The sequence below is a fragment of the Paralichthys olivaceus genome, chromosome 16 (genome assembly GCF_024713975.1).
Source record: "Paralichthys olivaceus isolate ysfri-2021 chromosome 16, ASM2471397v2, whole genome shotgun sequence".
Taxonomy (NCBI): domain Eukaryota; kingdom Metazoa; phylum Chordata; class Actinopteri; order Pleuronectiformes; family Paralichthyidae; genus Paralichthys; species Paralichthys olivaceus.
The window spans coordinates 1,942,512-1,968,355 of record NC_091108.1 but is presented as its reverse complement, the minus strand read 5'-3'; the positions used below and the strand labels follow the sequence as shown (position 1 = coordinate 1,968,355).

At 45.4% G+C, this 25,844-nt stretch overlaps 1 protein-coding gene across 1 annotated transcript; it reads left to right on the top strand.

Moving 5' to 3' along the window:
* The first annotated feature begins 17,531 nt into the window (after positions 1–17,531).
* Positions 17,532–25,483, top strand: LOC109643648 (Krueppel-like factor 6). The gene is made up of 4 exons (XM_020108819.2): positions 17,532–17,874; positions 19,909–20,491; positions 21,532–21,655; positions 22,560–25,483. The coding sequence occupies exons 1-4, from the start codon at positions 17,533–17,535 to the stop codon at positions 22,609–22,611; spliced, it is 1,101 nt and encodes a 366-aa protein (XP_019964378.2). The 5' UTR covers position 17,532; the 3' UTR covers positions 22,612–25,483.
* Positions 25,484–25,844: the final 361 nt, after the last annotated feature.

The following is a 25,844-nucleotide window of genomic DNA, read 5'->3' as shown; positions in this document are numbered from 1 at the left end:
TCTCGTTGCAAAGGTGTTAAATTTGGCTCATTCTCTGAATCTCTTTGTTTCTTGAAAATGCTGAATGTAGACTCCTGAGAAACTAATTAGCCAGAAAACAAATTACAAACAAAGATTTTCCCCCTCGAGCTGCGTCTTAACATCCACAACCTCTGGACCATCGAGTGTCTGTCGAGCCAGGAAACAAGCAGACCCTCAGCATGTCTGAGTGTCACATGCATTAGTAACAGTTGTATAGTTGAATTTAATCGTTCATTCAGCCCTGAATGTTTTTAACTTGAAAAGTAAACCTGTTCATTATAAAATGAAGAATTTAAATGACCTCGAAATGCTGTGACTCTTAAAACAGACAAAGGTAAATATTATTATTACACAATAGTCTGAGGATTTGTGTTAACATGATTTAAATATCAAATAATGACACTACGAAAAATTCAGGTAGCGTTTAACAACTTGTCTCAACTATTTGCCCGATATAATAACTTTTAAATACAGATAAACGAGAAGCTGCAGCTGCCGTGGACTCGTCGGTGTCTTTTTAATTGACGCACTCAGTCTGCCTGGAGGACACATTCCATACATGCACAATAGATTAAGAGTCCTTATATTCGGAGCGTGTCCGCTACACGAAGCTGCGGACCTCCGTTCCTCAAAGTCGGTGTCTCATTTTATTCTGCACTGTCGGATCCCCTCTGCTGTGGCGGAGCAACGCGACGATTAAATCTTGACAGTTACCAACAGAAACAATGAATTTGTCAGCAGCGCCGTGAGACGCCGCTCAAACCGATGTTGACAGATCAAACCAGAGCTCTTCTCAGGGACTGTAAACAGTAAAAGATGTGGAGAATATAATTGTAGACTCCTCTTTGCTGTTGATGGAGAGAAAAACCACAGATCCAGAGACTGGAGTGAGATGTTTATTTTATATTTGGCCTCCGTGTTCAGTGGAGGCTTTTTCCAAAGCATCTTGCGGCCCCACGTGACGGCATCTGTATCACGGGTGGCCCCTGTCCCAGATCTGACATTATTGCTTCGGATAATTACAAGACCAGTTTACCAAAACAATGAAAACTCAGTTGAGAGTGAGCCCACCTTGTCCACTGAAGCTTTTATCGTGGCCGTCAGCCCACACGCTTTCTTCTCCCAAATTACTTTTTGCAACTCCAAAAAAAAAAAAAAAAACAGCATTGTCAATTATTGTGCTGCCAGTCATCTCTGCAGAGCAATGGAGCGGATCCATTAACCTCATTACCTCACACGTCTGTGGGCTTCGCTCCTCTCCGTCCTCGGCTCAGTTCGTTGTGCAGCATTGTCAACTCTCCTTTTTATCATCCTACAGACTTCAGTATCTAAATGTTTAATCTTGAAGAATCTGGGATCTCTGTGCACACGGGATAATACAAAAGAGGGATTTTAACAGTTGCAGGTTGCAGGAGTGTGTTTTCTTCTTCTGCTCTTCCCAAAGCTGCAAAAGTAGATTTTTATCTCTCCGCAGTTCTACGTCTTGACAGTGAAGTAACTCGTAGCTTGTGTTAGGACACGTACCTATAAGGAGAAATAGGGGGAGGAAATTAAATATGCATGTGGTACCAGCAAGTGGGGGGGGGGGGGGGGGGGGGGGGGGGTTGAATGGATGAGTCATCTGCTGTTATGTAACACAGAGTTGTGTTCTGCAAAACATTGAGTAACTGCTCGCTTGGCGTCGGAGTTCAGGCTGAAGACCTTTCGCTGGAGTGAGACTCTGGAGGAATGTGTGAGTGTGTTTCAGCCTCTTGGTTTAGTCTGAAGTGTCCAGTGTGATTGAAAGAACAGAAGAACTGGAAAAAAGAGAAAAAGAAAAAAAACTAAACGGCAGAACAATCAAAGTTAGATGAGGCCAAGAGAGAAAAACCCCAGAGAGACAAAGAGCACAGACTTTGTAATGTCTCACAAGAAAGAAAGATGAGGAAAAGATTTCCAAAACCAGAGAAGAGAAAACCAGACTGAGAGGAACAGAGAGAGAGAGAGAGAGAGAGAGAGAGAGAGAGAGTTATGTAACTTTGTCTTCACGACGCTCTGCCAAAACTCGGCTTGGCTCGCCTCACTACTACAGCAACAGAGATTTTCTCATGGAACAGATTAAAGCGGGAGACCAGCAGATGCATGATGGATCCCAGCTCCTCCAGCTCCCATAAACCGTAGTGAGACACCTCGGCACAGACGGCCTGAGGACCCAGTGCAGAGACGTGCAGCACAGCGAGCAGGAACAGAAAGTCTCAAATCTAAAAGGGTTGTGCATGCGGCCTGTGTTCTGTTGAGTGTGTTTAAACTCATCTGCGCTCCGGGAGGCCGATGCAGCGAGCGACTGTTTGAAATGGTTGCAAACTCACTTTTGAGATTCTGAGAGTAATTTTGGTCCATCCCTTCATTTACATTTAAAGAATTTGAAAAAAGGAAATTTAAAAAAGGTGTGGAATTCCCCTTTGATTTCGGGAAAACAGTTTCCCCTTCTTGCTTAAAGGATAAAAATAATTTTCCGCGGGCTTATAATACACTAGCGCAGTTTGAGCTGCACATCAGGGAAAATTTGTTCATTCAAAAAGAGGCACTGACTGAACTTGATTGCTCTGAAACCCTGTAAGGGGAAGTCCTGTAAACTGCAGCGCAATGACTTTTACAAACTTTGTCAGTCTGTGATGAATTCAACCAAAGAAAACCAAACAAGAACACGTGAGAAATCTGCTGGTGACTCACATTTTCTGGACAAAGTATAATCACAGACGTGAGGATGAACAAATCCAGACGGTGTCACGGTGAACGTTTTCCATTTTTAACCCTTCAGTGACTCATCCCAGAGAGTTTACTGTTAAAACCTTGATTTAGAAACTGAACCAGCTGATCAAGCAGTTTCATGAAGCCGAGCTAACGTGATGAGCCGTGTCAACACGTGAGAACTCGTATCTGTGCAACGTCTCGACCCTGCACCTGAACGCCACGATCGTTTGGTCGAGTCTGTTATTACAAGTTGTCGTGAAGACGTGATTTCACAAACTCAGGTTTGATAATCTACAAAATAATGTGAAAACGAGCATGACGTGAACTCTGGAGGACGTCCTCGAGGCGAGTTTGTCTTTCACACATGAACGCAGCAGGAGATTCTCCGCTCAGGCACGTTCACGCAGAAACGTCCAGATCTCATGATAGATTAAATCAGGTTGTAATGTAACATGAAGTAACGAACACGTGTGTGCTGAATGTTCCTCTTTAAGAATTTAAAGGGCACAGTTCAGTGATTTGCGTGACACAAATGATTCATTTGAGAGAACGCATGTTGTTTCTCTGTACCAACGACTACATTTAGACAATAATGAGTGTTGCTGAGCTCAGAGTAATAATCTGGGGGCGATGATTTGTCGTTTGAGGCTGTAATGACTCATTTGAGGGACAGGACTCTGTTTTCTGCTCTGACACTCACGGCGAGAGTTTCCATTTAACATTAAATTGACCCTAAATAAGCGTTAAGGCAGTTTTTTTGTGTGTGTAATTACAGGATGACAATAAAAGTTGAAGAGTTTTAATGTTACCTTGAACCTTTACACTCTCAGGCCGATCATGTCGTCCTATCATGTGCTGCCTTACTCTCCGCTAACAACCCCGCTCTTCCATTTACTGCTTAATTGGGCTCTCAAGGATAATGGCCTATTTGTTTGTTTGTTTGAGTATGAGCGATCAAGACGCTGGTTTGTAACCGTGTGTGTGTGTGTGTGTGTGTGTGTGTTTGAAATTACCCCCTTTCCTCAATGTTAATGTCAAGCGAGCGAGGCAGATCCATGGCAGGTGTGAGAACAGCTTGAGGCCTGTGTCATTAGCCGCCACCGGTGTCACTCCGTCCTGTGCCGATCCGGCCTGGCACCATCCATCCACCAAATGCTGCACATAATCTTTTATTAAAGCGTGCACATCGCTGCGAAATGATTAAATGTGGACGAGTGCCGGTCTGTGTTTGTGACTGTTAAAGTGGTTACGGAGGAACCTGAGGTGAACTCCATGCGGAGCGGAGCTGGCCTCACCTTGGTTTAAGCTGATATTTATCCAGGCTCGTACCCAGCTGCCCTCTGAGGTGATTTAATTGTGCATGTCGAGAGATTTTGAGGGTCGTCTTACTCGTACAGTTTCTGTGGGTCCGTGCAGGACGACTGCTGCTGCTGCCGCTGCAGGTCGCAACGAGGGTGAGGTAAAAAACAGAAAGTCGAGCGGGGGGGCAGGAGGTGTTGAAGTGTGTCATCTTGAGCGTTTGACACTTCTGAACGTGCGAGAGTTCACTTCGCTGGCACGGATTTGGGACAGAGTGACAGACTGCGCCCGGTAAGCTTTTGGCTCCGTCATCACACTGCATTGTGGGTAACACGGCAGGACATTGACCACAGGAGTCGGAAAAATGAATTTTCCACCGTGGGCGATTTAAGAAGGTAAATTTTACTCGATGCTAATTAACACTTATTGACGCTGATGAATGTGCATTTGAGGAGACATAAATGTTTAATTCTGGTTAGAACACACACACACACACACACACACACACACACACACACACACACACACACACACACACACGCCCCTCGCTTGCTTTACCGTGACCTCATTGACGAGCTGGATGAAGGAGTGTTAATACTCAGTTGGTGTCTTTGGCAGAAATTAGATTTTCAGTCGAGTATCTTCACTTTTTAATTTGAGCACATCGAGCAGCTGAGACCGAGCTGCAGACATTTCACGCAGACCTGTGACTGACTGTGACTCGTCAGTAATCTTTCTCCCATCAGGCTGCGTGCAAACCTCCTCCATGTTAGCAGATGGGACATCGTGTTTGATCATATTTAGTTGTTTGCTGATATTAAAATGTTGTAAATTGTCTTGATTGACAGCTGACACTGACTTGCAATTGGCCCGAGCGAGTGAATCGGTGCAACGGATCCACCCTGATCATTACAGGCTCCACATGACGTCGAAAGATCAAGATGGCGGCGCACGAATCCGGGATATTTTAGCTTCGTTCTGCAGAACGGGAGGAGACGTGTCGTCCGTCTCTATTTACAGGCCGTGGTACTTTCCTACAGCGGCTTGTCACACAGCAGAGATTGTTTGTTGGACCGTGCGGCTCTCGGGGAGCGCCCTGCCGCCACACCGGCCACACACAGACACGCAAACACACACACACACAGGAATACACGTGTACACAGAACGACCTACACACCAGCCTATGATCACAGTGTTCATTGTCAGTGTGAGCCAGGGTGGCGCAAACAAACACAAATGGTAACCATTCTTGTAAGAGATCAACACATGCACACACAAACGTACACACAAAGCGCTCCCACATGCAGTTGCATTGACATACCAGCCCACATACTGAGAAACACACACACACACACACACACACACTCCCCAGAGCCCGATATAGAGTCCATTACTTTGGAATGCCACACTGCTCTGCTCTGAACACGAGATGCACCCAGACTTCAGCGGCCTGACGGCTCTGAGTCACACAGGACTCCAACAAACCGACATGATTGCCTAGTTACCCGTGTGGCTGCTGCGACTGCATGTTTAAGGGCCGAGTGAGTCACAAATGCCTAAGATTACCCTGACATTAAAACCCACAGCTTGTGTAAATACGGCACTATTATTCCTGCTGAACTCTCTCATTCACTGTTTGCAGTCGAGTGATTCATACAGTCGCAAAACACGTGACCTGAGCTGTTCCCCTGCTCCGAGCTGGAGAGCGTGAGTTCTCACCGGGGGGGGGGGGGGGGGTTCAAATGGTGCCCGTCTCCCTGTAACTGCTGGGGGGGATTGTTCGTGACAAGCTTGTGGAAAATAAACAGAGAAAGAAGGTAGGAAGACGATGTAAAAATAAAAAACCTCTCAGTTATAGAAGAAGGACAAGATGTTGAGTTCAGGGATTCTATCAAAGGACATAATCTGGGTTTAAAGTCCCACGTCAGCAAGATAAAGATTCATTTCTACCTAGAATCTGTTAAAGCTAGCGTTGGTAGGCCTGGAAACGCTAGCAAGAGTAGTCTACACTTTAAAGAATGCATCTGCTGTTGCATGTTGGGTAAAGACTCGGCCCAATAAAACGAGTGGTCGTGTTTCTTTCAGTCCCGCAAAGGTGTTTTTTCTTTTCAGTCAACTTTTCTCCAGAAGGACGTGAAGTGATTTCAACAAATCGAAGTTCTTGTAATCACCGTCACCGAGGAGGGAAACATTCACCGCTGTCTCTTTGGTTGTTTGGATTTCCACAAAAGACAAAATCCAGAAAGTTTTTTTATCGCTTTTTAAAAATTGGACAAACGAGCATGTTTAAGGGTCTGATATTCACGAGTGTGTGAATTAGGTGCAGATCTGTTTAGAAATCTGGATTTAAATGCGGCTCCCCTTTATTTCCTTGTGCTAAATCCACGGGTGTGTTTTCTGATTCACGAGAAAAATTGTGAATCAAGCTGTGGTGCAAACAAGCTCACAGAGGGAGCTGCCCTGTCAGCCATGATTCTTCCTCCTCTCCAGCCACCAGCGTAAATTGCTTCAGATAAGAGCTGCTGGCCATCCCTCCATCTTTATACCTCCTTTTTTTATTTATTTTTTTTTATAGAGAAACCCAACAGCAACACTCTGGGGGAGTTTGTGTTGCAAAGTGTAAATGAATTGTGCAAATGGCTTTGGAAGGCTTCCACCACAAATAGCCATTATCAGACTATAATGTGATTTACTCTTAATCTGAATATGCATAACCACGGCAGACTCAGAGAGGATTTATTAGTTTTTTCAATCAGGCAGGTTTCCAGTCTGTGCACATTGTGAGGGAACTCCAATGGATTCTGGTTCGGTCGCGTTGCTTTTTAAAAAAAAACCTTTCGTCTCTCCATCGATCTGTTCGTGATTCCTGATGATTCTGTTGCTCTGAGACCGAATCTGCACCAACAGCAAAGGAAACAATATTTATCGAGAGAAGACAAACTTTATCGATCCCACGCTCGTTACAGCAGCAGGTGAAGACGACAAGAGGAATAATAGAATAAAATGAAAATACAGATTATGTACATAACATTTGAGAACAGATATCATTTTTACACATAGAGACACAGGATGATTGCGTGAGGATGAACCATATATTATGTGTGAGATTTTAAAGTAGAAGTATAAATACACACATTCATACATAGACTGTTATACATGTGTTTGTTATTTTACATTCTGACTGGTGTTAAAGAATCCGGTATAATAACACATGTGATTTAAGTTTCTCATGTTTAATTTGTTTATTTAATTCTCCCACTCGCCCTCTTTTCTCTCGGCATGAGGGTGAGTCAGACAGGATGTGGAATGCCGCGGATCGGGAGGAGGATTCCCCTCGGAGTGGGGGGAGGAAGACGGGGGGGGTGTGTGTGCTGGATTCCATGTCTGGGTTACAGTGGGAAGGAAGGGGTCACGTTCCTGTTTGCATTATGGAATGGCAGCCGCTGCGGAGATGTGGATGGGGGCGGGTCACTCAGGGTCCTCTGGGGTCATTAACTCCTATCATCACATTCACAGCTGCTGGGGCTGGGCTGCGTGGGCCGAGGAGGCGAAAGAAAGAGAAAATCTCCCATGATGTACGCTCCTCGGGCATGTTGGACTTGGAGTTGAATGGGGACAGCGAGGTAGATCCTGCTGAATATAGCTGAGTGCAGCACTGTGGCGACTGTCCGGCATGAATGAATGAGTTTAAAAGAGGGCACCGGGATATTCAGCCAAACGTCTGAGGATAAACAAAGGTTAAAATAGAGCCCAGCACTGTTTCTGCACACTGAGGCCATCTCTATAACAACGGATAGTGACATAATATTAAAAGAGGCCTCTGTTCACGCCAACCCTGAGGGAGTTTTCTAATCAGTGAATACAGAAAAACATCATTTACAGGAAACAGTTTTCTTCATTTTGACACCGAAAGAAAAGAGAAAACATCTTGAAATCTGAAACACAAAGTAAAAAGGTTTAAAACTACAACTGGATGAAACCGGGACACAAATTAAATGTTTTCCTCTTTTGGCCTCGAGGACCTTTAATCGTCTTTCCACCGTCTCCAGCGTCTGGACACCGCTGCCGTGTGTCTTTAGCTGCACAGTCAAAGTGTTTGTTTCCACTACCTGTTTTTCCTATCAGATCATCTGTGTCCTCTGCGTTTCCCATTTGCCGGGACACAGTCGCTTCCTTTCATGCACAACAGGATGTGTGCTACTTGGACCGTACGTGCACGTTTTTGTAGCCCACAAATCATTTTCACTCGCAGTCGTGCCGGTGACTCCATTTTCATTCTGTGCCACCCGGCTGCAGGTCAAGAGATTTTATTTTGGGTGAAAGATGATTAACAAATATGCAACGAGAGTTGTGACTGTGACTTTGATTGTTGGGTTAAAACGCTGGAAGTGCAGATTCAGTGATGAGGCACAGCTGGTGTTTAATCATCTGTGTATTATACGATGATCATTCATTACTTTATTTTTCAATATAGTATTCTGAGAAGCTGTTCTTACACTCAAACGTATGTTTTAATAATTCCAGAAATCTCTCAGTATGTTTCTAGAGAAACATTTATCTTATCAGCCTCAAACTTGTCATGTTTTGTGTTAAGGCCCCAAAGAAAGTTAAATAATAATAAACTTTGAACAAAGAGGCGATCGGAGCTCTGTAGCGGCTTCGGGCTCCTCAACGTAAGAAAAGCTGTTGATAACGACAACAACACTTTTACAATTTCACAAAGAAAACTACAACCAGCGTTGACCACAGGCCAACCAACTGCTGCAGCTCCTCTTTTCAGCCTCTGTCTCAAACACTTGATTTAGCTCCTGTCTCTTTAAGCCCCCCCCTCCTGATGAAACCCAGTCTGCTCTGATTGGCTGGAAGGTGCAGTCGGTTGTTATTACGGTTATTATGTAAATGTGATGTCACAATTGTGCGAAAAGTACTGACGAGGTGTTTCAGGAGCTTCGTGGTTTTCCGTTGGGGACAGAAGCTGCGTTTAAATGTTTTACTTTACAAAAGAAAAACTCTATAATTCACTGAAAAATAAATTCTTGCCTCAAAACAAACATTTACCCAAGTTTCAGAAGCAACATAAATCCTATAAGTGGGTGAGCAGCGGTGCAGTATAATAGCATTTGTCCATAATGGCTTGTATTTTTTACATTACCAGGATTAACAGACCCTGCACATACACTATCTCATTCATGACATTCACTCATAAACTCCTGAGGCGCATTTGAGTCATTTTCAAACCTGCTCTCATCTTTTTCTTTTTTTTTTTTTTTGCTCTGTCAGGTTGAGATTCTGATGATCCGACTCATTAATTCCGGACGCTCTCTAAAATGCAGAGCGGATAATGGAGACGAGGAACCAAACTGAGCCTGTCTGCGAAACAACCGAGGTCTCACTCGGTGGAAATGACGAGCTCAACTGTCCCCCGTTTGAAATATGATGGTGAAGAACGGGTGAAAGGAGAACGGAGGGGTTTCTTTTTTTTTTTTTTGACAGCATGTGGGATTGAAAAGAAAAATCCTCAACTGGAGACGGATTGCAATAAAAAAAATGTTGATCCGTTAAAACAATCCACCACCGAGGAATTAATCAACTTCAGGAGCGTCGCTCAATAACAGCATTAAAAGTGTTCACTTTGCCAACCAAGAACTCAAGTTACCCCTCAATGATAATTGTTGATAAGTTGGTGTTTTCATTTTGCACCATCAATCACGTTCCGAGGCGTAAATGCTTCGACTGATATCTCACATATATCTCACTTTGGAGCGAAGCTGCTTTCTTACTCCGCCGAGGATCAGCATTCAATTTATCTCCCCGCCTCGCTGCGATTCAACAGAGGTGATAAATCTCCAGAGCTAAAGCAAAGCTAAAACAACTGACCTCAGCGCTCACTGATGATAACACCCGCGCGCTGCTAAACTGAAATCAATACGTTATCTTTTACATTTTTTTACATCTCACACATTTAGCTAATGCAATCGTGTGAAATGGATGGTTCACTGTCTTTGCTGGAAAATGTTGAATCGTTCAATTTTACTTTATTTCAGCGTTGGATTCCTCGGTCTCCAGGGACGCTGGTTATATTTATGAAACTAGAATTACCGCCTCTGTACCCGTGCAGATTCAGTCTACGTATTTATATATCTTCAGATTCATTCGGTAGCTGTGACCTTTCACCTTTTAAGCACTGAAATCTAATCACTGAATGTAAATATAAAAAGAAAAATTCAGATTTTAAAGGACAAATAGTTTGGACCTATAATTCTAATCCTCACAGATGAAATTAAAATCATTGTGGTTGATCCTCACATCAGATGCACAAGTTCACCTTGAAGTGACCTTAAACTTTGACCACCAAACGTTTATTGTCCAAGTGAATCTTTGTACTAAATTGTATATGTATGATATCGTGTTCACAAGTGTGACGGGAGAAAATAATGCCTGTGGCCACTGGATGACTCGTGTCCGGCCAATCGTTACCAAACAGACTTGGTTCTGCTCTGGACGGTCACACTGGCTTTTCACAGGAATCAAACTTGTGACCCCTTTGGCTCAGGGCTGTCTCTCTCCAGCCCTCCGCTCAGCCTCTCTCTCTCTATGTCTGCAACAGAAGAGCAGTTTTCAATTCATGGGGACGCCCCCCCCCCACCCCCCTCGGTGGACGAAACCAGAGAAATTCCGCAGATTGACACACTTCACAGTTTATTGGTTAAGGTTAAGTGGAGTTTTCAGTTTCCTCGGAGCAGCCGGTCATGAGACGGGGATGACTCACTCTGCTGTGACTCCTCCGAACACGATGCTCGCTGCACGGTCGCCGCTCATTATTTTCGGAAAATGGCTCTTTGATTGCAACAGAGAGACGTGAAGTGCATTCATGCACAGGTGAGCAGAAGTAAATATATATCGAATATAACGGATTCATGGACCGGAGTGAAACCAGGTTGAATGAACGTGACTTGTTCAAGTCCAGAAATCTGTCTGTATGAGTCCAGAACATTTTGTTGGCTTCGTACTCGGGGTGTGGATCGTTCAAGGCCTGAGGAAGTGCAGGATTGTAATTTGGACTTTTACTATACTGAATACCTTCAGTATTAATACATTTGAATAATCAGATGACCACTGCCGGGACTGTAACTGACAAGTGATTACAACAACAGATGTTTCTCTAGTTCTGGGTTCTGCGACCAAGTCGAGCTTTAATGGACTTGGAATAAACAGCCGGGCGGCTCTTTGTACGGCAGCGCTGGCGAAGCTTCAGAGTTCTGTGGTCGGTCTCAACTTTCTCCTGCTCAATCACTGCAGGTCTCAGAGAGAAACCAGACAAACGGGCAGCTTGAAAAGCTTCTGCACAAGTTTTCACTAAGTTTAACTTCTCTGCTCGCTCACTTTATTAGTTTCTTTTCAGATATTGGAAAAAAAGAAAAGAAAATTATTGACAGTTGCTCTGGATCGCTGCTCCGTGAACAGCTGCATCACAAATCCTTTCCTACGGCATCACGGGACCAAAACATCTGGCGCAAGACAGATGTTGTACATTTACAGTATCGTGACGTGTTGTGACACAATCAAGATTAGGAAACACTCACAGTTCGTAGCCGTGTTTGATAAAAGGTCAATACTAAGGATTCCTAAGAAACAAATTTACAAAGAAATGTGATTGAGGCTTGATATTTAACATTTTAACTGATAATAAATAACTTTAAATAATCATAAAAAAAACCAAATAGAACCAAATATATAAAACATGTTTGTTAAATTTCAATATCAATGCATTTCTTTTCTGCATAGTTACTTCGTTGCGGCTGCCAGCGAGAACACGTGGCCCCTCTCTTTTGTTTAAGTCGCTCTCTTGGCCGCGCACAAACACACACGACGTTGCCAGATGACATCAGGCAGTAATTAGCACATCAATACATTTGACACGCCACTTGTGTTTCTCTTCCCAAGCTCGTAACGCAGCGTCAGACAAAAAAGTCACTCAGGGACTCCACACACGAGCACATTCACCCCGACGGTGGGGAAAGTGTTTCATGTTGTCACTTGCTGCTTTTAAGAAATGATGTCACCAGCAGCAGATTTACCGGGACGGACTGTTACGTCACCTAAAAGCTTTCTATACATGCCGACACACACACACACACACACACACACACACACACACACACACACTCGCCCTCCCTGTGACTCTCACTGCTTCACTGATCATACCCAGAATGCAATGGGTTAACACACTGTTTGCAGGTCATCTGAACACACACACACACACACAGCACATCTCTGAGATGGACAGATGACGTGCTCGTGCAGTTGTGACTCATCTAATGTTCGATGTGGGGAAGACGCTTGTGTCTCCTGAGTGGAATCGCAGGTCACGTCTGCCGGCTCGGTCTCCGGAGAGGTCACAGTGATCAGATTAGAGGAACCTGCTGATCATTAGATTATTTGAAACGCACTCTGCATGTGACGCTGTGCGACGTGCAAGAATCTCAAAGACGCGATCGCTCTCACCTCCCGAGCTCCGATAAAATATTTGTTCTCTGTGATTTATTTGCAAAAACATCCTTTCGGGTTCTCTCAGATTAGTTCTGTTACAGCTGGTGTCTGACGTCACTGTGGTCGTTGTGTCAGGGTCACACTGACGGACTTGACATCATGTGATCTGTGATGGTTTTATACTTCACACAAACGGTGAAAAGGAAATTACTTTGCCATCTTTAAAACTCAAGGGAAACATTCTTACATATTTGACTTTGTGGAGCTCAAACTTAGCCAAGAGTTAAAGTCATTTCATGCTTTGGATTAAAAAGCAGCATGTGCCGTCACTGCCTTCGTCCTGTGCTCTGATTGGCTGTAGTTGTCACGAAGTCATCTGGATATGGAGCCTGTTAGAAAGACGTCGATCAATCAAACTCAGATTTGGCTTCGATCTGGGATCAGGATAAAAACCGTGCAGAGTGAACCAGGCTCAATACTTGTGATCATCTTCTTGTTCCCAGTTTTCATCTGATAATCTGCAGCGAGAGCTCGAGAATAAAAAGAGCCAGCGCCACCATCACCTCACACTCGTCTCACCGCTGAAGATCCTCTCTGTCTTTATTTGGTTATGTTTTGAATAATGCTTCGCTCATGGGCACCGGGGCTTTTTATTTTCAGGCAACTATGTAAACATCACTTAGGATCTTTATTGATTCCACTCACAGTTGTTACTGCGTGAACTGAGCTCAGTGTGTTTATCCGCCTCTCGGCTTCACGTTGGCTCTTGACACCAGCAACTGAAAATCTGTTAAAGAAAAGAAGAACGAGTCTCCTTCAGCCTCCTCTGGATTCTAAGCGGCGTTCCGGTCATATGTTTGCTCCTCTGAACGCTGCGTCTGTTGGAGGTCTCATGATCCTGACTCATCGACACTGCATCACAACAGATCAATGAGACATGTGATGTAAGGACACGATCAACTTTATGTGGCGTTGCCGTGGAGTCGCTCCGCTGCTCATTGTGCCTCTGTGCTTTCACATACTGTACTCTCCTTCGCTCTGAACATCTTTGCGTTCTGATTAGGTTCAAGTGACAGGCAGTCGGGGGAGCCACGCTGAATGTGTTAGCGAAATCAACTCTCCTCTTACATCCAAATGGTAATTGGTAATAATCCAACCAAACGGCACACGCTGCATTTACGAGACGATCCGTCAGAAAGAGAAAAAAACAGACACAACAACACGCACAGCTTCTAAATCACTGTCGTTTGTTATTATGCTATCTGACTTTTCGTTCCCAGTGGCAACAAGGAAACTTTTTTTTTAGCCTAATTGCAACTGTGTATTTCTAATCAGGCACCAGACACTGTTTGCAAATTAAGAGCTGGCTTTTATCCGCTGTGCACAGAATTCTGGGACGGCTAATTAAAAGTGAGTGACCGGTTTTTGGCATTCTTTCCAAAAAATGCAGGATTTTTGAAATAGTTTTTAGATGAGAAGCAGAAATAGTTTGTTTTCCCTGTTTGATCTCTGACAGAAGTGACTCCTGCTGCTCGTGCATGTCCAGCGCTGGCTGCTCGTGTGGGTTCGTGGTTTCGGCTGCTGCGCCCAGATAACATTGTCACGTCTACTTAATGCAGACTGTTGACCTCACGTCACCTCAACCTTTACAAATACAAACACATGCATGTAAATATGTGCTCTTCCTCTCCCCCTGGTATGTATGTGAGGTACTGCTGTAAGTTCCTTCAGCGATGACGTCTGCGTGTTTTCAGGAAGGTAACCGTCGTTAACCAGGACATGTGATATATGCAGATACACACACAAACACGGCCTGACTAGTGTAGAGCTGCTGCGTTTCTACACGTGCTGTTTATGCTCATTATTTTGTTGCTATGGATTCATCCTGTCACAGACCTGCATCCTCCCGACGTCCGTCTCTGCTTCATGGCAACCGCACTGGCACTGATGTGACTCACGCTATCTGTGCATCACAATCAGGGTGACTTCTACGAGCACGAGATAGACTGTGCCGGAATTTGATTTGATGACGCTGAGTTTCACAAGGGAAGTGACGCTTTTAGAAATATGATGCATCGGTGCAGGAAACCACTGACATGAGTTTCAAAGAAAAAGCCACTGTGGTAATAATAGTCAAGGTTTAATATGTTCAATAGGAGCGACATGCATCTTCTGAGCAAGACAGGTTTAATGCAAATGTGTGTACATGCAAACTCTGGTCGAGTTGTGCAGTTGTTGGACATGATTGTTGGACATTGTGTTACACAAAGAATCTGAAGTTTCTCACAACTGAAAACATTGTTGTTGTTACCGAGTGAACTTGATAAACAAAACTAAAAATATTCACTTTACTACATATTTACGTAGATTTGTCCATTAACTGGACTAATGGACGATCAAAAACAATCCAAACCATGGTGTCCCTGGGGGCTGAGTGCGGAAAAGGTGATAAGCCCTGCCTCCTCCATGTTAGCAGACGGGACACGGACCAAACCGAAGACTTACAAGTGCTCCTCATTTTAGGCATAGTTCTTATCACCCTGGTGTAAGTGTTCATGTTTTAACGAGTTTTACTTGATTCTGTTAAAGTGAAGGTGTAACGTCCTGCATGTGTATCGGTGGAACCTCGATAACCACGAGTCCACGATTCTGGCCACAGTTGATGTTTTAAAAGCACAAGATGGTGCATCCGGAGTATTTTGGCTTCATTATTGCACAGCTGAATGAAAATGGAGACGCATCATCACGACGGTTAACATGCAAACTCCGCCGGCCAAGCTGAGACTACATCACCGTGCCGCCCGGAGAAAATGCACTGGCAGCATTTCAGTTTTCATTAAAAAAAAAAAAGTTCCCTAACTATAATTACAACTTTTTAAATAATGTTAATCAACATCCAAGTGGGGAAATTATTAATTACAGTAACTCTCACATGATGTGACAGCAGCATTATGCCTGTAATCAGTACCAGTCTATAAAGCCTGGCGTATATATTAACACAGTTAATGTGTTGGCACGTGCTAAACTGTTGAGCCAGTGACCTGCCAGAGAGGAGGGATGGTTTTAGCATGCACAGTATTTTCTTATCACTTAATAGTGAAACTAATGCACTAAGGCCAATTCCCTTCTACCTCCTCCTCCTGCATGTCACTTTCAAAGAGAAGTATTTATACAGAATGAGCTGCGATATAAATACTCCATTGTTCCTCAGCGCTGCTTAGAAGGTCACTGGTGAATCATGGATGCTGCAGGGGAGCATGTCTCTTCCCTTCTGTTACCTATGATCTATATCACAACACAGACCCCCGTGCATGTGCCCCCCCCCCCCCCCCCCCTGCTCCACACACACACACTCATGGCAGAATGTGATAGTGCTGAGTGCTGCAAATGTGCCCACAGCTGAGATCCCCAACAAAAGAGACTGGGTTGTGGAGGCGCTCGACCAGGGGCCAGTGGGTCAGACAATGGCTCTCTGTTCCAAATATGTTGTTTGTCACATCGCCTGCCTTTTACCCGTCAATGCCGCCGTTGTTCCGCTTGACTTCAACTTTATCCCACATCTTATGCAACTGGATATGTAATTTTACTCACATGCTCCGTATGCTGAGCGTCAGTGAGCTGAAGAGTAGCTGCGGCGTTAGTCATATTGTTTTGACTGATGGACTGAGACAAGAGTGAGGGAGAGCAGAAGAACTCTGACTAATTAGAAAGCTTTAACAGCATTTGCATAAAGGAAATAGGGATTTTGCTCCTCGTTTGCCAAAATAAAAGCCAGACTCTTGTGTTTTTAAAGCCATGTGAAGATAAACTATGCTTTTTTGCAAAATGAAGTTTTTATGCTAACAACGTAATAAGAGCTCATAAATCTCTTCAGCGTGTATTGCCTCACATTAATATTCATGTTTTCTGGATGTTTGGGAGAAGATCCATGAAGGTACGATCGCTGAAGAGCGATGAATTTCTGCACTCGAATGAGGGAAAAGGGGGGAATTCATTTGTGCAGGAGCGCCAGAGTGTATTTATAACATGTCACTCTAGAGCTGCCAGAGATTCAGTGGGGATCTTATTATTAGAAACTCTCAGCAGGCACTGGTGGCGGTGGCCTGCACTTGTTTTGTTCTTTCCTGCCTCTAGAGGAAACAAGGCAGCAGTGTGATTCCATGATTGTTCCTGGGGTGAGCTCTGCTCCTGAGATGAGGAGAGCCACAGGTGATTGAAATTATAACACACACGCACACACACGCACTCACAAATGTCCCTCGTGATGCGCCTCAAGCTGCTGCCTCTACAATAACCTGCACTGCATTTTGCGAATAATCATCTTTATGGCAACTCCATTATAACTTAATAGCTTATTAAAACTGTTTTCACGGCCACAGAGGGACTCGTGATGTTTCCGCGGGATCTCTGGACGCCGATGAAAACAACAAGTCTATCAGTTTTTTATTTCATGGAGCAGAGAGAAAATGATCTCACGGTCCCCCGGAGTCTGCAGGCGACTCGTGATACCGTCTCCCGTGTTGTGCGCTTCACAGAGCGGACTGGGCCAGAGTCAGAGTCTCTCTGGAGCCTCCGCCTCTTTGCATGCGAGGGTTTTTCAAAGTCACCGACAGAACGGGAGATGGTGGAGTGAGTGTGTTTGAATTAGAAATTAGAACCAGAAAAACAGTGAGGTGCGTTATTTGGAGACGGACGCGCGGCTGGGAGCTTCTGCTCCTGCAGGCGCGCAGGAGAAGCTGAGACGCGCAGTGGAACCAACAAGAGGAGTCGACTTCCTCGTTTTGCTAACGGAGGACTCTGGTTTATATAGAGCTCTAAAAATAGCGCCGGTTCAGTCCAGTAGGAGGCGGAGATGCTGGGGAACGTGCTCCAACCACCGCGCACAGGATGAGTCGGCTCCGGCTCAGCATTGGCCGGGGCTGCACTCGGAGGCGGGGGTTGCGCTCCTGTTTGCCCATAGGCCTCCGCACCGAAACGTCATGTAATCACATGGGGGTGGGTTTGTCTGTAATTTTGAATCGGGGGGAAGTTTACAGTGCGCTGTCGGACTTTTGGAGAGTTCAGTGTTGTGCGCTCTCTGTGCGTCACACGCTCAAACCCTCCACTGGAAGCGCACGACCGCCGACTGTCACCATACATGCGAGTACAGCCGAGACTCCAGCTTCTCTCTCAACGCAGCGGGCTTCGTTTTTCTCTTGCTTCGACTTGTGGCTGCGTCCGTGGAGTGAAATGGATGTCATCCCAATGTGCAGCATCTTCCAGGAGCTCCAAATTGTGCACGACACCGGATACTTTTCGGCGTTGCCGTCTCTGGAGGAGTACTGGCAGCAGGTAACCGCCTCTCATCCAAACCCGCAGGTTTTTTGACAGCTCGCTCCGTGCGCCCCGTGCCACTGGTGCGAGGAGGGCGCGTAATTCTCCGCTGACAGCTCCCCGTGGACGCGCAAATGTCAAAAGTTGTGTACGAAACCTTTAGTGCAACAGTTCGTGTTCGTGTTTAAAGTCTCCGTGCGTGTGTTCACAGAGGAAATGGTGCAAGTTCCCTTTATGACAAATCTCTAATGTTCCGTTTTTCGACTTTTTCTACGCGTCCCGTTCTTCTCGATTCGTTATTTTTACCTCTAACATTTCTACCCTCGATAATTATCGAGCGACTTTTGGTTTCAAGTGATGACAAATATTCTCTGTCGCCGTTTTCGTCGCGTTCTTTTTTGGCTCGTCGGTTTGTGATAAAGTCAAAACACGTTGTGTGGCTGATTGGAGCGATTGAATGGCGAGCCGTGCGTCTTTGCGCGTATCTCCTCCTCCCCCCTTCTCTCTCCACCTCTCTCTGTCTCTCTCTCCTACACACACTCACACAGAGGGGGAGAGAGAGTGACAGACTGACAGAGAGAGAGAGAGAGAGGGACTGATTCTGTCGACCCCTGCGTGACACAACAGAGGAGTTTTATCCTGGAAACGATGGAGCGGTTAGAGTCGCCTCTTGTTCCTGCTGGGAAATCATATTTAAACCGTTTCCCTCTTCTTCATCTTCATCTTCTTCTTCTGTCCCTGCTCGTCTGTCAGGTCTCTTCGGCTTCAGGCCAAGTCTTGTCCTCTCAGGCATTTAAAGCTCCCATGGGATTTATGCAGCAATGCTGACGAGAAACATTTGCCTTGAATGCTCCCTGTCTCTGTCATGTCCTCGCAATTTCCCCATTTCAGACTGAGAGAGAGATTCTGTGAAGTTGCATCTGTGGTTTCACTGAACTCCTTCTCCTCCTGAGATAAACTGCATCTGTGGCATGACTATACAATCATTCTTTAAGAAAGTGCATTCACCGAGGTTCCATAATGTGGACGTCCAGGCTGTTCTTTCATTTAAAATGCAGTGTCAAGGTTGCCCTCAGAGTCTGCACGCAGTGCTGAGGCTCGTGCCTCAGAGCAGAATCCTCTACCCTCATTCTCACACTTCCCGGAGGCCTGGAGAGGTGGAACGCTCCGGCTCTCGCATAGGGACTAAAATATAGGTTTCAGAAAAGTTAGAAAAAGACAGAAAACCATATAAATCTGTAAACCGAGCCTCTGCCCTGCAGCCGGGTGCATCGGTTTGCTCAAGCAACAGAAATCTGGCTGTAAATTGGAAATCAGCTTCATTAGCAAATTGCGCAGGCCCATTAGCTGCCCTCATATCTGCCCTGTGCTCAGTGACTGCAGCGGGCTCGCTCGCTCTCTCACTTCCTTTTCAAAGGAAATAAGCCCACAATCCACAGCGGCTCTTGCAGTATTCATGCCAGGCTTTTTATGGACCCCCGTGAACCAGACCTCCCTCCTCTCTGTCCCCAGTGTGCTATGTTATTTCTAGCAATGCCTCCGAATGCATTATTAAATCCACATTATGGTGAATAATTGATGGATTTAAAAGATCTACAAGCACTTCCCTAACCCAGTGGGGGGTCTCTGTAGCATATGTAAATTTCATGACCGGCCCCAACGCACACCTTAAACGCACTCACACTCACATGCGTGCACGCGTTCACGGGTAAGAGCACCTTGTTCTCGGATGCTCTCTGAAGGACGCGTGGTGCTTGTAATCTTCCCTGATATGGTCTCAGAGGGCACCCGTAGAACGTTCCTCACCATCCTCTGCATAGGACATTGTGTCTCGCCTCGTTCATGCTGGCAGGAAGGAAGCAGCGCCCCCCCCCCCCCCCCCTCCTGCTGCTTCTAAGAATAAACACAGAGTATAGAAGAACAGCAGAGTTTGTGTTTCCCGTAAGAAAAAAATTAATAATTTGTTGTGGACTTCAGGTTTGTGTTGCCTCGGGCTCCGTGCACCCGTAAACTCACTGCTATCTCGTCTCCCCCCACCCCCCCCCTGCACAGACCTGCCTCGAGCTGGAGCGGTACCTCCAGAGCGAGCCCTACGTCTCGGCCACCGACCTCAAATTTGACAACCAGGAGGACCTGTGGAGCAAGCTGATGCTCGCCTGCGGGGACAAGTCGAACGACCCCGACCCAAAGATCCCCCTCATCAAGGAGGAGGAAGACAATCAGGACAACCAGCACGTCGACACCGCCGGCTTCAACTCTGACGCCAGCAGCGAGGCCTCGGACAGCTCAGAGGAGCTCTCTCCCACCCTCGACTTCTCCTCCAGCTCTTTTACTGACATTCTGGGCGACGGTGGCGAAGACTTGGGCTCTGCCATCATCAGCACGCCGCCGTCCTCACCTGAGCTGGGCAAGGACGGCTCTGCAGCCCAGGTGTGGAACGGGATACAGACTGCGCTGCAGTCGCCTGGGAAAATAAGGACAGGGGGCACGGAGAGGACCCTGGAGAGGTCGGGGCTCACCAGCGGGGAGGCGTCGCCTGACGGGAGGAGGCGGGTGCACAGGTGCAACTTCAACGGATGCAGGAAGGTGTACACCAAGAGCTCGCACCTCAAAGCACACCAGCGCACACACACAGGTAGGACATGCTTTTATTACTGTGAAGCAGCTGGGGGGGGGGGGGGACAGTTGTAACATCAGGTTTTTGAAGAAAAACTCATCTGAAGAGTGAAAAACCCTGAAGAGTTGATTTTTATCATTCAAAGTTCTGAAAATTCTCCCGCATAGTTTGAATTGTTTGTCAGGAGGAATGCCCTCAACTGTGACCTAATTCACACAGAGGAACGTGACTTCATGCAGGGGGGGAAGGGAAGGACGAGACGGAGGGAGGGAGGGAGGGAGGGAGGGACGTTCTTTTGTGGCCGAGCGGCACCCAGAGGATGTGGATCCTGAAAACAAATCAACAGTTCTCAGGTTTCACCCTGGGAAAGGACTCAGAGACTTTCAGAGCCCGAGAAGAACAAGTGAAATTGAAAAAGAAATTATGGGAATCTGACATTTGCGGTGTTTCGTCCGGGGTTCAGATGTGAGCAGTTTCCCTCGTGACCTCTGACCTCTGCCAGGCGGTTTACAGCTGTGTCGCCCATTAGCGGAGGAAGTCACATTCCTGGCATCCTTCGCTGACCATGTTAGCCACATGGTTAATGGCCTTTAGGACCATTAGGAACGACCTCTAGTTTTTCCTGCAGCTCTCCCCCATTACATAAGCTGTCTACTCGAGCAGCGCCTTAAAGCTGCATACCGCAGCTCTCAAAATCCACAAGGCACAAGATTGTTTCTCTCTTGAACGCAGAGTAGCCAGACCAATCTGCTTAGCACCTGCTTAGGATCATATTTTCTCTGAAACCCTCGATGTAAAACCCCTCAGACGGGAAAGAACTGTAAATATTGGCTTCATGTCTGCAAAGTTGAATTTTAAAATGTCAAATAGTCTTTGATTAAGAGCTGAAAATTACCACGATGGTACTTCACAGTGAAGATTCAGGAGATAAACGTTATTCAACAGAATATACGAGTATCTGAGCGTCTAGATAAATCTTTCAACACTTCAAGAATGTGAAATATCTTGTTTATCCTCTGAACCGAATTAATCCTGTGACTCCCTTGTGACTCTTGCAGGTGAGAAGCCCTACAGGTGTTCATGGGAGGGCTGCGAGTGGCGCTTTGCACGAAGCGATGAACTCACCAGACACTTCAGGAAGCACACCGGAGCAAAGCCATTCAAATGCAGCCACTGCGACAGGTGAGCAAGTCAGTCAATAACCGGAGTGACCTCCAGTCTGAACGGAAAGGGAAAACGGTCTCTCCATTTTTAAATTGTCGGTATCGCAAGCAGCACGAGGAAGTCATGATGTCACACGCTAACTTTGTTCCCTTCGACCAACGCTCGCGCCTCGTTGACAGGATTTCCAGAATATTAACTGTCGAACACAAGAGCGTGGCTTTCACCCCTCTCTCCTCTTCTTCGCCACCTTCCGTGCTGAGCAGCCGCTCGCTAACAAAGACGTCTGTGTTCGGATGACTGTATCAAAATGACAGATAAGGTGGAGGGACGGACGAGGGTCAGGGATGGACAGATGGGGTCGGGGTCAAGGGGTTAGATGAAAAGCGAGTGAAAGAACAAGGGGAATGAGTGACGTGTTCAGAGGAAGAGCAGGAAACGTCTCAATGAGCCAGTGTTGCTTTAAATGTGTTTGGATGAAGATTCTCACACGAGCAGCGTCTCTGAACCTCGTGTCACGTTCTCTTGACTTTAGCCGAACCTTCGTGTTGCACACGCCGACGTCCCCGTTCTTCTTCTGCTCATGCGATAAACGACAGGACAAGGAAAACCAAACTCTTACACGCGTGTGGAAACCCGAGTCAGGCCGGGGTCGGGTCGAGAATTTTAAAGCAATGTTCTGGTTTTTAAGCTGCACGTGCTCGTAATGAGGGGAAACATGTCGGCTCATTTCGAGAGAAACTAAAAACCAGACACCCGGGATTCGAACTACCTAAAATCTACAAACATGGAGGAGGCAGGGCTTATGCTGCAGCCAGCCACCAGGGGGCGATCCAGATGATTTCCCATTTGTTTACAGTGAGGCTTTAGAACAGCGAACGTGAAAATGGACATTCAATATTTTCTCTCCTTGTTTTTTCCGCAGGTGTTTCTCCCGCTCCGACCACCTGGCGCTGCACATGAAGAGGCACATCTAAGATGGCCTCCTTGTCGAGAGCTCTGAGGGATGATTCTGGTTGATTGTCCCGACCTGTTGGGGGATCAGCGAGGCCGGTGCGTCCTGGGAGCGCCAACAGGAGCACCGCCGTGTTCCAGGCGGTGGGGAAAAAAACATGAAGCAACGCAGGCTATTATTTGCACCATACTTAGTGCCTCCAACACCTCGCTGTGGAGATCGCTCTTGAAAGGCTTTTTGCAGAGGAGGGCGGGGAAATTTAAAAACTGGGAAAAATCTGGGCTGGAGAAGACGGGAAGAGACTCCTCTGTATGGTGTTCGACGCTTTTTTCCTGGAGGATTATGGGACTCCTGTGGGGGTCGCCGTGCCTCCAATGACAGTGTGTTTGCCTGTGCGCATGGGGACTGAGTGCCTGTGACTGGTGCCTGTGCCGGCTTTTACGGAGCAGATGGAGCTTGCATTGTGGAACGCGAATGAATGAGTGAATGACCTGGAGGGGGCGATGTTGTGCAGTGTTTTTTTGCGGGGGTTTGGGGGGGGGATATCTGTTGTCTCTCTGAACGCAAGCGAAAATATACGGTTCTGTCTGTGTCCTTTGAGTGTCTCGGCTGCGGAGGCGAGCATGTGGGTGATCGTTTTTTTTTAAGCGGAGCCGAGTTGCGAGAGGGCGCCCCCTGCGCGCCCAGAGGTGGAATTACAGCTCCCTATTCAAAAGTGGGAGTTTGTTTTGTTTAGTGCAGCTATTAAATGTGCAATGTATTAAGTCTCAAACCATACACGCTATAAAGCTCATTTTGTTGTCCATTGTGTGAGCTCTGTATCTTAAAAACAAAAAAAACTAAAGAAAAAAAAAATCTACGGTTGTACACAAACAGTTATCGCCATTATAACAGTTGCATGGGATCTGGGGATGCGTTTCTCACCCGTTTGCTTATCGGACAACGAAATTCCATTCAAGAGCAGCTACCTTCATGTTATGCTATCGTAGTATTGTACAAAACACATAAGGCGGTCGTTTTTTAAATTTTATTGATAAGTTGGGGATACCACTGTTGCTTGGCAACTGTCTTGACCACGGGATTTTTCGTTCCTTTTTTCTTCACTTTAGCGCTTCTCTTGTTTTCTATCTGTAAATGCACTGTTGACCTTACTGATGCCTTATGTAAGTGGCCTTGTCCTGTTAAATAGATCACTCTCTCTCTCACACACACACACACAGGGGACAGCTAATGCAGTGGTAATTGTGGTAGTTATTGAAAAGCTTTATAAAGGCTCTGATCCATACAGTCACACCTTTGCCCCCTTGTCTCCACACAGACTCGTCTAAACTCCTGGATAATAAAAAAAAAAAACGAAAACTATATATCAGCTTCACGATGACTGACATTTTTACATTTCTGTGTCGAATATATATCAGAACTTTATCAGAACTGCAGCTCGAGGCCTGAGACAGAATCGTGGCGGCCGCTCGGTGTAGCGCCTCGGATGGTTTACTACCATGTAGTATAATCGGACTGTAACTCGCCGACAAAGGTACAAAGAAGTCTTGGAAAGATGTTCTCATGAAATGCGGCACGCTCGGCCAGCAAGGATGTGACAAATGGAGATTTTACCCAAAGAACACAAACACAATGGGGCCATTTGTATCAGTCTGTGTCAAAGTCTCACCGTGGTTCAAAGAAAACGTCCTTCAGAGCGATGACGACATTCTCAATTATGAGTCTGTTTTGATGTTGTGTGTTTTGTCTCGCCCTCAGGCTGAGTCTGTGTCTTTACTCAGTCCTGGTTTAAACAACCCATGATCTGACTAAACGGTACTGAAACCAGTCGAACCAGTTCAGCTGAGCTGCGTCGCAGGTCTCTGGGTTTCTGTGTTTCTCTGCGGCTGAACTGAGACGACACTTTAGGACCAGATGCATGTCTGTACCGACTTCACTATTTTGCATGTTTTAACTTGAGTTACTTGACTTCAACGCACTCCTCCGTGGGTTGATATAATTCTCCGAGATTTATTGGAAATCTCTTCAGCTCACATTTGGACAAACTTAATCACCGTTTTACCCAATTTCTGGAAAAACAGTTTGGAGCCACAGTGCAAGTGTTTTGTCAAAAAAATAAACGTGTGTACTTTAAGGGTTTGGCTGATCCACGTGCTCATACAACTCGATGTCTGTCACTCAGTAGTCAACATCACAGGTAGCCTTGTTCCCACTCTGCAGCTGTACAGGTGAACCTTAAAGAACGTTCAAGAAAATTTCTTTTTACACTGAGAAATGTCAAAAATGCAAAGATTATGTACAATGTAAACTAAGAGAATTTTGTATGGAAGCTTCTATTTTGAAAGGGTATGGGACCAAAAAAAAAAGTGTGTTGCTTCTAAACATGAACCAATAAAGAAAAGAGGCAGAAGAATTACTGTAAAATAGACACACTCCATTCTCCTTCATCTGCTTCTTCTTCGGTTTGGATTTGACTTATCAAGAGCAAATGTACATTCTTACAAAAAAAAAAAAAAAAAAAAGGCATCATCTACACCTGTGGCCTATCGTCATTCAAGAAAAAAAAAAATCAGACGTGAATTGTTCTGGACACTTGAATTGTTCTAGTTTTGCACTCTGGTGCCTGCTGAGTATTACGTTGGCTTGTTTCCCTTTGTTTTTTTTTTTAATTTGCCATGTGATTTTTTTTTTTCTGGATTTTCAAAGACCTGCCCCCCCCCCCCATCTTTAGCCAGAGAATCTTTATTGGACAAACATGGAGATAAAATATGAGGCTCTATTTTTTTGTTTGTTTTATGTTATAACAAGATTTTTTCATTTTGAAATTGTTTTGTAAAATAGTTTCTGTATGAATGTATTTTTTATTGGAAAATTGATAAAAAGACTTTATTGGATCCACATGTGTTTTTTATTTTTTTTATTTGTTTTTGTTTTTGTTGAATCTGAAGGTAAAACGGTTCCGAACGTTTGGGAGGAGCTGCAGTAAACGATGACTTTTAAGATCAGATAAAATAAGATAAGAGTTTCAGTAGCAAAGACAGAAGTCAAAACATCTGTTAAAGTAATAAGTTAATGATCAATATAAACACACTGAAATAAAAACACATATATATCAATTTCATCAAATGAATATAAAGAGTGTAACGTGCAGGATTGAACATTAACCACTGAATTGGAGCCGGTCAGAGGTCAAGGAGCAGAAACAGATTTATTTGTATTTATTGATTTGTTTTTAATTAAATAAATAACTGAAGC